The 16,358-nt window shown below is 36.8% G+C and overlaps 1 protein-coding gene across 3 annotated transcripts in view; it reads right to left on the bottom strand.

The window, feature by feature from the left end:
* Positions 1 to 14,481, bottom strand: part of LOC135163191 (uncharacterized protein) — a 43,508-nt gene extending 29,027 nt beyond the window's left edge. For all 3 annotated transcript variants that reach the window (XM_064122453.1, XM_064122452.1, XM_064122451.1), the window contains exon 1: positions 14,051 to 14,481. In XM_064122453.1, coding sequence (XP_063978523.1) covers positions 14,051 to 14,153 — 103 coding nt within the window. In that variant the 5' untranslated portion in view covers positions 14,154 to 14,481. The remainder of the gene's footprint in view (positions 1 to 14,050) is intronic.
* Between the last annotated feature and the right edge of the window lie 1,877 nt (positions 14,482 to 16,358).

The following is a 16,358-nucleotide window of genomic DNA, read 5'->3' on the forward strand; positions in this document are numbered from 1 at the left end:
CGAGCTCACTGTGTTTATGGAGAAATCAAGGACTTCCGCTCGACTGCTGTGTGCATCCGTTCTAAATCTCAATACTGGTATGCGATCGATTAAGACACCGGTTTCAGATATTTCCTTCGCAGTCGAATGTCTCTGATTTTTTATCGCCATCACATTTACATGGAAATTGTATACTTTTATGGATTTATATGCACGTTTTTGTGATTAATTTCTTCACCAACATTTCTCCAGTTTTTAGTAATTGCGAGGGTATCAGGGACAATTGACTGAACGAAATTTTACCAAAAAAGAGGTGAAATTGTTCGATTTTTTAAATTTCTCTTTCGAAGGATTGAGTTGAAAGGGAAAGGGTAACTTGAAAAAATGATTATCAAATATTATTATAAATATTCATCACATTTATGTGAACTTGTTACGATTTTTTGGAAAAACTAATTACGCACCACATAAGCACCAAATTCCCAGAAAATATCTGTATAAACTTATCGATCTTGTCGTCGATAAAAAAATTAAATTCCACAGCTCCACTTCGACATTTGTTTACCGGTAAAATTTCTAATAAATTAAAATACCAAATTCCGACAGTTGTCACTCCAGGAATTCGTGAGAGTGTGTCACCTGGACCAAACCCACAATTCTAAAAATAGAAATTACCGCAGATACCAGAATGAATTGAAAGTCCAAGGTGTCACAAAAATTTTTATTCCCAATCCATTGACTCTAATATCGGTGAAGTGGGGAATGTCGAAAGTTCAACGGTTGACGACACATCGAGCCAGCTATTAAAAATCATGAGATGAAATTCTCACTGGAAGATTCATCTCACTTGCGAGCGAAGCTGCCAGCGAAAAAGTAGAGAAGTGAAACCGCAACTGGCAACTTTCTAACGTGACTGCCTCAGCGACAATCAAATACCAAACGCTTGTCAGTATTTTTCATGATATAATTTTTTTTTATTGGAATAATAATGGAAAGTTATCGGCTGAAATGTGCTGGCTGCCCTCGGTGGCAAAAAAATCACTTCTAAAAAATTCTTCATGCGCGATTTTCACAATTCCGGAAGTTGGCAATTGGCTATAGAAGGAGAGGGGGAGGGGGTGGATAACGTCAGTCGCAATATCGACATTGATAATCACGAGCTGATCATAGACATCGAGAAAAGATGACCCCTGAATGAGTTCAGGCGATGTAGCACTTGAAGTTCGAAAGAATTAACGGCGGAAAAGCGCAAATTGTCAACAGTTTTTAATTAATTAACGATATTCCCTGTCAAATCGAGAGATGCAACATGCGCTTATTTTATTCGACCCCATTTTCTGAAAAAGATTATTTTTTTTATTCATTCAGGATTTATTTTAAAGTAGAGAAGGAGAGGAAGGCGTGGGAAAGTGAATCATTTCAGAAAATTTTCGCTTCCAAACTTTAGTCATAAATCCATTTTGCCACTTGCCACTATTTAAAGACAATTGCACAGGATTGAATGATTTTTTAAATATCTGAGGGAGTAATGGAGTTTAATGGATTTACAGCGAGTGGTCGGAGTGTGAAATTTTCCGGACAAATTGAAAATGTAGCCCCCACGGCCCCGTAAAAGAATTTTTAGAGCTGAAAAAAAAAACGGGAAATACCGTAATGATAGAATTTTCACAGCGATAATGACGGTAATCACCTGTTTTCGGCTACAACCGAAAAGACAAGGTGGAGTACTTTCTAAAAGTGAAATTGTCTCGTCTCCAAACGCCACTTCATCGCCGTATATCGAGAGCTTAAAAAAACGGAAGGAGGCGGTGGCCAAAAGCGCGTGAGATAGTGACGATAAATTGTCAGTCACTGGTTGCACTTTCTTCAGTTCCATTGTATCCACTGTATAATTGTATTTTTTACATATGACATGTAACATTTCTTTCACTCGGTAAAATTTTTATTATGATAAAATTGTTTTATAACTTCGCTACTTCCGCTTGAATTATTACGAAGTTGGAGAATTCACAGGAAGTATTTAGTTGTAATTATCGTGTGGTGGGGGAGAGTCGCAGGTTTTTTTATTGTCATTTTCATCATTCTCTCAGGTCAGGGGACCTCGATGCCATCATAATCGAATTTTAAGTGGATGTAATAAAATGTGGGGAAGCTGATTGTGAGATGATTTTTGTCTGTAGCTCGGGAAAAAACTGGGAAAACAATGATCAATTTTACTTCTTTTCTGGGAAAATCTCCACCATTTTGGGGTCATCTCTAGATTGATCTTTGAAAGTCCACTTTTAACCCATCGACTCGTACAGAAAAAATTTATATTTCAATAAATATGAATAAATATTGTGAATCGGCTCAACTTATACAAAATCTATAAAATAAGGGCCTCTGTGTCATATATGTATTCTTAATAAATTTGGAAAATATAATACGTCCAAATTATAGAGTTATTTCAATGAATTCGTGTCTTTTTCAATTTTTTAATTTTTAGTTAAAATTACGGTTTCGATCACTTCAAACGTATTTCCTTGCGGCTCCTGTAGACACACAGGTTATGAAATTTTATCAGAAGGAATTAATTATCTCGAAGAAAAAATGAAATATCTCTTGAATAGCATCGAGACGCATGAATCTGGGAATGAGTCTATTGAGACATGAATGACGATATATACATGTGGGAAATTCAATGCTCCTAATAGCCCGCTCATTTCAACAATCCCTTTAACTTGCATATTTCTGTCGAATTGAGGTGAGGCACGTTCACTGAGACATTCACCTGCCATTTTATCTGAGTCACGTTTATCCCAAGAGTGTTACAAGCAAAAAAATGAAAGAGAACCGCACCCTCAATTCTCATCATCAACGATTATTGTGAGAAGTGAGAAGTTGTGCTGTTACTTTTATGCTGAAATCAATTTCATTTTCCCATTTGTTTACAATAATTTTCTTTGCATTGGACTATTGGCTGCACGATCCTGAGGAGTCCAAGTTCTTTACGAACATTGAAAGTGATTCACGGTTTCCCTCTTCGTAGTGGCCTTGCACACGTTATATTTGAAATTTCCGAATTTTTTAGATTCACTTTATACTTTACGGTTCCAAAAAATTTATTTACAGTGAGATCGCTATTTCTTGACGAAAACCTATCGATCGTACTATCTGAAGACCAATTTCCCAATTTTTTAAATCGATTTTCACTTTATTTATGGTGTGGTCATAAAACAATTTCAAGATTTGAGAAATTTATGGTATTTTGTAAATAAATCAATTAAAATTCTTCATGACGACGTCCAAAATCGTCGATAGTGTAGAGAAAACTGCAGAACTATCGATACTCCATTCGACCTAATGAATAATTAACAATTTTGAAAATTATTATAATTGTTACGACTGGCCCGAACCATCTGAAATTTATCAGGTGGTGTTTCGACACATCAAAAAACGGATTTACAAAAAATAATCGGGATCTTGAGATTTTTCTTCTCTCTGATGGGGTCATGAATACTTCAACTAGGCTTCAAAGTGAATTCAGCAGAAAGTGAAATTACGGAAGCATTGAAAATTCGCAGACAGCGAAGGGGAAAAAATACAGGAGTGACATTAATTCATGGATGTTGCTTATTACATAGAGCTCGGGAGGATAGGTCACGTGGGTTATGCGCGAGAGTTGATGATTCGTCCCCCGGGGAAAGCACGCTCGTGCGTGTTACGTCATTAGAGTCCTCAGCGATGAAGTTAACGCAGTTTCTCACCGGGACTTTCCACAAGTGAGCATATCCAATGATAATTTCCATGTCTCAATGGCCAGTCAATAAAATTTATATGATTCTTTTTCTGATATTGTGTGATAAAAATCGATCAGCGAGTCGAACTCAAATGAGAATTTTGCTTTGAAGCTGTGAATGGGTCTCAGATAAAAAGATTTGAAAGGAAAATAAATTATGGAACACGATTTTAAGGGCCATTAATTGGGAAATTGACCCAGGTCTGGACTTGTTTCTGGAGAAGGCTTTCAGGGAAATAGTGAATGACAAGACAAGAATATACGGGAGAAATTTTACTCTCTTTCTGGGAAAATTCGTTTGATTTTAAAGTCATTTTTACACTACAGCCTCAGACTTGGGTTTTCAAACCAACACTTTGTGAAATTATAGAGATTACAATGACTCGAGCGATATTTTTCACACAACATAGAGATAATTTTTGTATCTATACACTTGTCAATATCCAAATAGCTATCCTATGTATAGGATAGGATAGGATAAGTTGGATAAAATTTATTCCAAGAAGAATAATTTTTGAATAAATATGATATTACTAGGGATACCGTAATTGTCATTTTTTTCAAGACTACTCTTTATCCATTTTTTTTCTCCGGTCCTGCAAAAAGGCGACTACGTCGTTCATTCCAATAATTTGTTCAATTAACAAGGGAAAAACATGATTAAATTTACGTTCTCCGTGTGGGAAGGAACAAAGGCCTGGCAACTACTGTTATGACACCCAAGTTTGTTCACCGATGCAGTTAATTACATTCAACGGTTTGATGTTTCGTGAAAGGAAATTGAAGATGCGGATGAATCATCATGATTACGCAGTTCTCATCGTGTGATGAATAATTATTGAAACATAAGAACCATCGAATTCAACATGTCTCCCGTGATTTAAGTGTTTAAATGTCACTGGTCGATAGCTGGAGCAAGTCCCGGTACTTTCAACGCGTTCAGCCAGTTCCCTCGGCTTTCCGGTTCGATTTGTCCACAATTCAGGACAGTTTTTTTTTGTCATCTATCAATAAAGTCAACAAAAAATGACTCTGGGTACGAAAATTAGAATAATGGTAACTAGGGCATGACGAGTGACATTTAACTCCAAGTACTACTCTCATTTCTTTCACGTACCTGAAACTGTCACTCGAATTTCAAAAATTATTCCATAGAAATGTCTCATTTAAAAACCAGTTGTAGAGAATTTCTTTAAGTTTGTCCAGAAATTTTGGGATGAGATCAATGGGATTGCGACATTGGAGAGCGAAGGAAATTTCCGCTTCAACTCCAAACTTTCCCCGGAAACTTGTTTAATTTATTTTTTCGACTGGCATTAAAATTCAAAATATTCGATCTTAATTTATTGGTTGAATCGCGTACCATATTTATTTCCTGAAAATTGTATTAACAGCGTTATGCTTTCAAAAATGAATCTACAAACATAAACAATGATCCCAATAAATCAAATTCAGTGTTTCGATTAATTCAACTTTCCATTTCCAGTGCTATTATTATTTCAATAATAACTCAAATCAGTGGAAATGAAAAAAACCGTCGAAATGAATTTTGACTATTGTCCAACTAGAAAACCTGGTCAACCAATAACAATTCAATAAATCGAGCAGTGCATTGTTAACAAATTATCGTGTCAACGATTCCGTTAAACCGCTTGTGTAATTGAGTGCCACTCGGAGCGCGACTGAGAAAGGAGAGATTTTGAGAGGGTTTACATAACGGGCGTCTGCAGCCGAGTGTCAATGGGCCCGAGTGAACCAGTACTACAACGCTTTTTCCCTCAACCGCCTCATTTTTCCTTTTTTTTTTGCACTAGGACGCTATCCAGTACCGAGTTTACAAGACCGTAACGTAGAAGTACAGATAGCACTGGCACAAGCGCCACACGAAAATTCTCACCCGTTAGGCGGTTGTTGTCCCAAAGACAATGGTAAAACGTTAAAAGAACTTCCGAGCAAACAGTGCACGAGGGCTGGAGGTTTGTCCCAGTGGTGAAGCCTCTCCTCGACTTCCGCACATTATAAGTCTTGTGTGAAGTACATATTCATTAAAAATTAACATGTCGAGTGAATTGTTTACATGGGAATACAATAATTTTTTTATTTATTTTTGGATTTAATTGTTCGTATCCTGCGGACCCACGTGTTTTGATTTTATCAGTATTTTTGGCTTGAGAGATTTGCGGCGAGTAGTAGAGGTCATTATAGTCGGACAACACTAGAAGGCTCACATTATAGCAATTTATTCGCAGACGACAAAATTCTTAATAAAATAAAGTTTCTCACACTTGTTTTGCGAGCCTACTAGTTTCAAAATGGCGAATCAAATTTTTACGCGTATGAAATGACATTCGTGATAACTGTCTAGATATATATCTATAAATTTTGTGCATTTACTGAGAAATTTCAACGAACCTACTACTAAATTCACCTAAAATCTCCTAATAGGATTTAAAAATAGGAATTGAGACAGGTACAGTGAATATTGCCCAAATATCGCTGAAAAATTATAGACATAGACATCATAAACATCCAAATACCTACTAACTAGTAATAGGTTGAGAGTCAATTAACCCCTGAACCTATTAATCAGAAATATCCCAAAATAGGTTGATGAAATTAATACTTTGAATTTTGATAAACTGAATTATATTCACTTCCCTCATCTCAACCTATTGAAAATAGGTCACAATTAATTGTTTTGCAATTTTCCCACTCCTGAAACGTTTCATATGATTTATGAACTGTCATAATCGTTATAATCCAACAATGCTCGTCTTCAAAAGTTTAGTGTGTCACTGGTAACCGCGTAAGTCACTCATTACGTTGGGATTAACGCGTAAAGGAAGCGAGGGAGGGAGAAAAAAAAACAACGGAATGACTGAGAATTACAAAAAGATGAGAATCAACCTGAAAGAGGGTAATACACGTGAAGAGGGCCTCAGTGTTAGGTGAGTCAGGTACATGCACTCATTGTACATCTATATACAACGTGAATACGAGTGAGGAAAAGTCGAGCGAGACGATACGACCACCAGCCTCGTCTCACTGGCGATTAATCAGTCTCCTACCGGTGTTTACAGTTAGATTAAACTCAACCGACCCGTTTACGTTGAACGCCGATTATTGTTACCGTCACTGTGTCAATAGGCACCAATATCGGATGCAATCATTGATGACGACAGTTGAGATCGTTAATGCAACAATCTCAACGCCCATATCGTATGCCTGACTCTTGACAAGTCCCATGAGGTGGGACTTTAGGACGTGGGGGGTATGATACTGGTGTCAATGGAGAACTTGAAAAATTTCCATTTTCAAAAGCTGGTATTGTGTGGATTTTAACCTACTAGTTTGCAAAATAGTGCGCACAATCAAATAAAATTGACTTAAATTGAGTTTTATCTCAAGATGATTTGGAACCCACTATTAATTGATGGACGACTAATGGGGTGGGTGACAGAATTACTGTATATTTGTATTTTCCAGAAATTCTTAATTTTTGTAAAATAGGTCGCGTCACAGCAAAGTCTCAGATATCAATAGCGTCGCTTCCGAATGTCAATCGCTCGCCTTATCGACCACATTTGCTCGATTAATGTTTTGAAAAAACCAGCAATTCTGGTGAAGAGTGGCGAGCGATCGAGGGTTATCACCTCAAAAATTGCAAAATTTATCTGAGATAAATGTAATAATCCCCGAACTGAAAATGTAATAACTTATCTTAAGTCCAAGCTCTGTCTGATACTGTCAAGTGACGCACTTGATAGTTGCATATATTAATAACGACCTTTAAAATTTGAAATGTCACTCGGTGAAACGGTTTTTCCCGTACCTCAGTTTCCGACTCTACCTGGGAAATAATTACCAACCCTAGGAATCCATAAAATAGCGGATACGCTTTAAACAAAAGGAAGTGAATTGGGATTACGGAACTTGGAATTGCAGAATTACTGTAAAGTCTTTCGCGAGGTGACACCCGCTCAGTCGTTAAAAAAAACCTTTTAAAATGATGAGATAGTACGAGTGAATTACTCCAATGGATGATTGGAGGGCTGGGTGCTAAGTGTTGACCAAGTCGTGAAAGAATAGTACAGTTATGGCCTTGGTAAGCGCAGACTGTCAGCGCCTTCAAGCTCTATTGTGACGTGAATAATGCAAGGGGCAATGAACATGGACAACACCTGAGGTCTGAATGCCCCATATTTAATTCATCATAAAAGGTTTAAGCTAAGAATTACCTCAGTGGTGTGATTTTAGTTAAAACCCATGTGAATACTCGAATTATCTGGACGTACCACCACTCAATTCAATCCCTGACATTTAACGACACAATTTCCCACTCACTATTTAACTTAAAAAATCTCGTGAGAGTTCTGTCCCAATTTTGCCTAAAAAATGTGTTCTCCGACACTTTTTCCCGGAATCCCTCATCACTGAGATAATCGTGAGATCAGCAAAAACGAAGGAACTTCGTTATAACCGCAATCAAAAGGCCTGAAATAAATATGAATTCTCGTTTAATTTCAACTGATGACATTTACCTCCACTTTTAACTGGATGAGCCTCCTCCTGTAATTACAGTATTTACGATGTTGCATTTGAATGCGGAACTGAAAATTCACATTTTTTTAAATAAAATGGTTTTATCACCCCAAAGGGGACATATCTAACTGACGGGCATTTGAATTTGCCAACACATAACGCTTCATTACGTTGTCTGAATCGATTGAACGGTACAACGAGTGAAACGAGGCGTTTATGTGCGAGCAAATAAGAGGTAGGTGCCTCAAGGACGAATCAAAAGTCTTTCACAATTAATTTTTTTTTCTCCTACTTCGTAATTTAACGTTATCGCTGACATCAACGGGATTAGTTCAATTTCGTGGGGAATTCGGTGATCATAACGGTGGATGAGTTATTGTCACATGGTATTGTAATTTGGAGTAGTTAACAATTCCATTCTATTCTGGAGATGATTTGATGTGATAACATGGCCATGGAGGAGGGACGAGAGATGAGTCTAACAAGCAGGTACCGTTTTGTTTTGTATTGTATTCAAGGGTTTCAAGGTAAAGGTAAAAGGGATTTTTAATACCCTTTTGTTCCAGAGATATTTTATTATTATTTGAATTTGCCACTGCAGATCGAGTAAGACCAGAAGAAACAGATGGAAACATCGAGTAATCGAATTGACCCTACTAATACGCTTCGATAATATGGATCCAAAGGAACAGTGACGATGATAATTATTCCACAAAATTATTCCTGGACTTTGATCAATCGTCGAGTGCAAAATTTTCTGAAGCACCTTTTGCCAAATTCTCCTCTGGACTGATTAGTCGAAAGACGATTAATTCATTCTCACCCCAAATTTTTCATTCAGCCCCAATTATTAATCTCCTCTGCAATGAATAAACAATAAATTTCTCCATACTTCATGCTAATTTGACCCACATACATGTCGATAACAACACTCACTCCCCCAAACAATAAAAAAAATGGTAATTTCTTTGTATCAGATTGAAAGGAAAGAAAATTATTGAGGGAAAATGAACCAATTATTTTCCCCCGATGTAGTCCATAACGGATCAGCGTACCTTTTGGAATTCTTGAAACACGTTAAAACCTAAATCCACTGGCCTACGATGATTGAAATCAGATCAACTGATTCACTGTTTATTTGAACTCGCAACAGGAGGGGGATTCATCCTGATGTTGGAGTAACGGTGCCTCGACATACCGGGTAAAACTTCTTGCAATGTATCTACGCGTGTCTAACACACTTTCAATCCAACGGATCTCGTTCGCAGGCCGATGGAACAATTTTTATTGCTTCTGATTCGTGTTTTATCGGACTGAACATTATTCTGGCTTTTGAATTTTCCGGTGGAGATTGAACCGAGGATAGGAATAAAAATACTGGAAGAAGACAAAGCAATCATAAAAATTGAAATAAGTCCAAAAATTGATTAATAATTTTTTGGGGAATGATAATAAATTCGATTCCAATTTCCTTTTTCATAAAAAGTTAAATTTGCTTGTAATTAGAGAATATTATTAACACAAGAACTTTTTTCTCGGTGTATCCTTCAAAGTTTAATCGAAAAAATCAATTTTCCCTTCTGCATTTCCCCCAAATTCATCTTATGGAAAGGAAAAAATCGCTGCGGGGGGTGCAAACCCTCTAGTTACCACCAGCGAGAAATGGAATCCCTTCACTCCACAATTAAAACAAAAATAATTTCAACGGAAAACAATTGGATCAGGGGTCAAATGACCTGAATAAAATTATTTGGCTCGAAAATATCAGTCAAGAAATATGGTATGAACATTATAAACAAACTATACACGTCCAGCGTCATGTAGTGAATATAAATCTCACAAACCATTGAAAAACACCGTTATTTCACAGATTCAATTGAAAATTAATGGTCCATTTTTCCACACGTTTTTCACACAGGATAAGTTACAATTGTCGTTTTTTGGTGGGTGTCTAGCATGCGAGTCACGTAATCGCCGCACAAAAGTCATTGGGAGCTGAAGGGGAACGATCTGGGCCATCCCCCTCTCCCTCCCCCGTTTTTTCTTCGACGTTTGCATTAAAATTTTATTTTTTGTAATTCTGCCTTCAGCGCAATTGCATAATGAGAGACGAATGACACGTACGAAGTATCTGATGTTTTTTCGATATTTAATTTCATCATTTGTATTTCGATCAATCAGACAAGAGAAAATCGATAGGCCTGTGGGTATCATAATATATTTACACTTTTCGAGATTGAGATTATGATTTTGTTGAAAACACTGTTAACCATTTTGTGCTTTAAAATACCTATAATCATCGAGTTAATTGAGTAATCAGTTATTTATCGATTTATCAAACTGATTATCCCTTACGTAAATTCACAAAAATTACATTTTAGCCGCGATCTTATCCGATCCATTTAGGAAATTAATCAAACGTCTGGAAAATCAGGACATGAGTTGCGTAATGGGGGGCCGACCACACGTACGAAGTATGTGACGTTTTTTCGGGGTTTAATTTCGTCATTTAAGTAATGATCGGTGGCACCAGGTTAAATTAACAGTTTTATAATGATTAGGATTTCGGAGAAATAATAGGTCTTGTTGTAATGACCAAATCTCTCCTAAATCCCTCCGCTATTTAATAGAGTTATTAGGTTATTTATCTTGAGTTTACTTCCAGTTAATCTCATTAATCTAATTAATCCACTTCAATCAATTAAATTAAATTAGGGTTGATTCGTCAATTTACTTATGTTTTCTTACATAAGTTGATGGAATCGATAAAAGTCCAATTTTACCCTCGGTCTTGCCTGCTTCATTTAGAAAATTAATCTAGCATCTGGAAAGCCAGGAATTTAATTCCTTATTTGGAGCTGATTGTCAATCGTGACTACTGGGCATCATTAGAGTGCTCCATCGGCATCAACATGTTCACTAGTAGAAAGTGTTCGTGGTCGAATAATCAGTGATAAATTTCCACAAACTCAGAGCGGAAAGCCCTTAACGTCAAATGGCTAACTGATCTATTGTTTAATCACTTGCATTTCAGGCGGGATTCTAGAATCCGCGATCCGGATTCTTCAATCGATAGTGTAATTCCACTTTCACGAAAAACATTCGTGTTCTGTTAAGAGGTTAATGATTTGGAAGTTCGAGATGTCATTTGTTCTAATTTAGATGTTTTTTCAAAGAGATCCTAGTTTAGAAAAGCGAGTAATTTTTTGAAAATTGTAAAGTCCAATAATTATAAAATAAATTGTTCGGAGCAAATTTCAAACGTTTAATTTTCCCCGATCGATTTGTATATTTTCACTCAGCCGTTGCCACTCTATTCTTGTCAGCATAATGCTAATGGGCTTTCACACGCAAACGATGCATAAATTATTCCGAAATCCCTTTAAATATAAATTTTCAAAATTTAATTAAAGTTCCGAGAAATTTAAATGTCACCGCAAGTCTAATGGAATTAAAAATTTTTGAGCGACAAAAAAATATTTAAAAATTCATTCACTCGATTTATAAATTGAAATATAAATAAAATTTTCTGTTTTCGCTTGGCAGTGAATTTTTCGATGCAACAGTCTCTTGATAAATATTTATATTACTGCCATTATATCCAACGAATCATCGACATTGACTTATAATGAATTAAATGAATAAAGATTGGAAGCAAATTTCAGAGGTTTAATTTCCCTCGATCAATTTGTATTTTCTCACTCAACCGGTGCCACTCGATTTTTGTCAGCAAAATAGTAATGAGTATCGATGGTTGAGCTTTCACGGCCAACCTCGTCGTCGATGCATGCCTTATACACCTCGACTTTCCCCAACGAGTGAAATGAACGTGGTATAACAAAACATATTCAAGCATCCCAGAAGACCTTGGAGTGAACGTAAGAGGAGTGGGCCAATCCGCGTGAAAGAGGATAGGAATAGTGAACAAAATATGTTGAATAAAAAAAATGTCAGATATGGCTACGCATACAGGAGTGGCCTAGCCGGAGGAATGTCACTCGCCAATCGACAAGATTGCTGACCAAAGCTGCGAGGACTTGAAGATATGCAAGTTGAGACTGTCCAAATACCAAAGAAACCGAGTGGAAATTAAATGATCGATGCAGTGGTGCAACTTGTCTCTTTTACAGTGATAAATGGAACTGTGAATATCCATGAAAATGTCACAAAACATCTGGCGAGAGTTTTTGGAGATGACTGTTCCGGAGATATTGCTGAAATAGTCTAAGAATTAATAGAATGCAAAACGATTGGGAAAAACACATCACACTATTTAGAAAATATCTCGAAAACTGTTGATTTTATCAGCAAGAGTGACAGGACATTTTTATTATAAATTTTATTATCTGTATAAAATATTGTGTGACAATTTTTAATGTAGCTGACACTTGTAGAGATATTACTGAAATAGTATGTTCGAAATTCCAAATGATGAAATAACTATATGAAAATCCGCGAGGATTATTTAAAAAATATGCAGAGAACTATCAGAATAAAATCTCACCAGAATTTATGTTGGAGAAAACATGAAAACGGTGCTAAACTAATTTTAAAAACGACCTTTTTTCAAGCAGAGTAATTTGTCCAATCCCCCAATAGTCAACTTCCCTGGATATTTCCCGGATGAAAAATGTGAAAAACAAACGGGAGACCTTTAACAAATCACCTCGGCATTAGAAAACGAAATGATAGAATATTCCCAAGCTTCTAATGTCTCTAAAATTGCAAAGATCCATTCCCCACAAACAAGGCTAAACCGAGAGGAGCAAAAAAAGCGGTGGCTCAACAACGTTTGATATCCCCTGGTGAATGTGGAAACAGTAATATACATAAAGGAGAAAATGTATATAATGTCCTAGCTAGAATAAACCTCCGGGACAAGGCCAACCACCGTCGTCAATGATAAATAACTCCCCTCCTTGAATTTTTTTATGTTTCAATAATTTCATTGAAATCATCTCCGTCCTTATGTGAAATTGCACCGTTGGAGGAATGAAACAAAGACACTTTCGACGAGAATAGTGAATATATGGCTAATGTACTGTGGCTAATTTGAAAATTATCACGTTTGGTGAATTGCAGTCCTTTTATATTCATTCAATCTAATTGAAAATTTCTCTTTCTCCCGTGGAAAAAGGAGTTAAGAAATTGTGAGAATTGCGAAGATTAATTTGGAGTAATAATTTTATACTGAAGCATAAAAAACAAGATCATTTAAAAGGAGTGAATTGATAAAACCCTCACAATTCTTTTTTTTAATTGAGTTTCTTGAGAAAAATTAAAATAGATGTTTTAAGCGTTAGCTTTGTAGGTTTCGAAAGATTTTTAATGAATTTTTGTTCCTGAAAATTATCTTCAACTTGGATGAGAAATTTTAGTTAAAACGGAGGTTTCCTCTCAATACTTATTGATGAATTGACTAGGTTCGAAAATCTCGATGAATTCAAAATACATTCATAAAAAATGTGAAAATTAGTCTTGTCCTTTTGCTTTTTCAAATGCTACCAAACTGCAAATGGCCTATTTTTTGAATCTCCGAATACTAAAATCACCAAAAAACGAGTTTGCAAAAAGGAAACGTACGAATTCCTGTCCACTCCTCTGCAAGCCTAATATTTCCCTCCCCCACAGTAACAGATGGAAATAATAGGTTCGCACGATGAACAAATATGTCTAAAATATCTTATTAAACTCGTTATTTGTGCCTAGGCACCCTCAATTCCCAATGACAATAAAAAAAAATCAACTTACCCTGGCCATTAATAACCGGCACCAACAACAAAAAACATCCAGCGACGAAGAAATAAAGTTTCCCAGGTCTAGCGCGACCCAGTGGCCGTGTCTCCCGACCCATTCCGCACTGGCTCCCTGATCTTCCAAACTCCTCAATAAACTCCGCACTTTGCAATCACACTCACGTTATTAAAAAAAAATCCAACAACAGATTTGACTAGATCCTAGGGGGATATTCTCTTCACCAGTTTTGGAGGCAAAATGTTCCAGTTATATCACACAGTCATTATGACTCGTCATCCTCACGCATTCAGGGGAATCCAATTAAAAAAAACCTTTTCTTTTCTCTTCAATTAGAAGTAAGATTTTTTTTCAGTATCGATGGGATCATTAATTATCACTCCGTTAACTGTTGTGTCCAGTGTTCCAGTGTGGACTGACTTTTCAGTCACGAGTAGGAATCGCAGTAAGCGCCAACTGGAGAAAGGTGTACCCCCGGCTGATGGTCTTAGCTGGTACCTGGTTCGTTCATCGCAGCATTACTTAGACCATTATATCCCTCTCCAAAAGACTTATCCAGACTTCTCTTCCTCTCTCTTCACAACCTTTTCCTATCACTCACCAGCCTTGTTTCTGTTGGTACTTGTCGGTGTTCCATCGTGTTTTGTACTTGTCTCTTGTAGTCCTGATGCACGAACATCATCTGCTATGGGACCGTGAGGGTACAAACTCGGGTGAGACTGTATTTTTTTTCCGTCAATGGGGGATGGAGAAAAAACAAATTCTCTTGGATGTTGTTGCTCTTGTTTGTTTGGAGATTGGAATGGACTGATCTAGTAGGATTCCTCGATGTACCGTATTTTCCTGGCGTAAGTTGACTGCAGGAAGACCGTGTGTCGGTAATTGTGAGGAGGTGCAAGGGGAACGTTGTGCAAGGTGTCTGTTTATACTATATTTGGATTTTATGGCGCTGCTAAATTGTCCGTTAGATCGCCATTGGGGAATTTTTAGGAGAGGGGGAAAATTGGGTTTCGCTTAGGTCGAGGGATTGGGGCCCTCTTTTTTGGAAATTGGAACGACGTTTGCTTTCGTTTGGGATCGATTGTTGACTAAGTGAACAAAAAGTTGGTCGACAATTACTCAACAAATTATTGTCCAATTTTATTTATCAAAGCCTTAATGAATTCGTCGTCATGTTCGCTTGAGCGAAGTCAAAGATGGAGGTGGTTGTTCTCGATCCTATTCGATTTCGGGAAGGTCGATGTGACGCTGTTCATATTGGCCCAAAGCTGGCACACTATTTTCTCAAAAACGAAGTCAATAAGACAATAGAAATCCGGGGGAAGTATCTAACGAATCGACGAATGATGTACCTTCGGAGGGGACTCTGAGGACGCGGAAGAATAAAAAACCCAAATATCGTGATCATCCGGTGAGCATCAGGTGCACAAGAAGCCGACAAGTCTCGTCTGGGCGCGACCGCAGGACCTACATTCGATTAACGCGGAAGAGGTGGTGCTTGACACTCCCCAGTGTCTCCTGTGTTACCAAAAGGTATGTCTGAATGTAGCAATGTAATTGCCTCATCTCCACACACAAAATCATTCATTTAAAGCGAATAAAATTTTTTATCACAACTGTTCAATCTGTTGGAAAAGGAACGATGTGATTATATGGAATAAACAATTGATTAATTCCAGTGAAAATTCTTATCACATCTGAGAAAACGATTCATGCCTGAAAGGCATTAATTATTAAAAGCGAATGAACAATTCAGATTTTTTTGAGTCAATCTCAATTCTTGAACGATGATAAGTTAATCCTATCACATAAAAAATTATTAAGAATTTTTCAAAGCCATTCATTCATTTAATAGACTTTTAAATTGAGAAAGTCTGAGAGGCAAAAATAATAATTTTGTTCTATTTAAATGAATGTTTTTTTTTATTTGATAGAAGTTAATTATTTTTCTGGGTATCAATCTGATCCAATACTCGGCATCTGAAACTGCCACGTTTATTTTTCAATTACTAATATAATGTTGCCACTGGTGATCTCGAGTGCACTCTCTAATTGCCACTCATTCATACCGAATGTCCATATTCTCAACTCCCAAGTGTTACTTCTCTACCTTTTTAAGCCGATTTAGCATCGACCGGCGACTGCTTTTAGAAATATCAACTTTTACAATTTCATGAGGAGAGAGGGGGAGGGGACCGGTTTGAGATAAATTTTCACCAGCTCTGTCAGGTTAACGCAGTAGAAATGGTAATCCTTTTTTTCATTGGAAAATATCAATTTCACGGTGTTTCGTTGAAAATGAAAA

The sequence above is a fragment of the Diachasmimorpha longicaudata genome, chromosome 5, assembly GCF_034640455.1.
Source record: "Diachasmimorpha longicaudata isolate KC_UGA_2023 chromosome 5, iyDiaLong2, whole genome shotgun sequence".
Classification (NCBI taxonomy): Eukaryota; Metazoa; Arthropoda; class Insecta; order Hymenoptera; family Braconidae; genus Diachasmimorpha; species Diachasmimorpha longicaudata.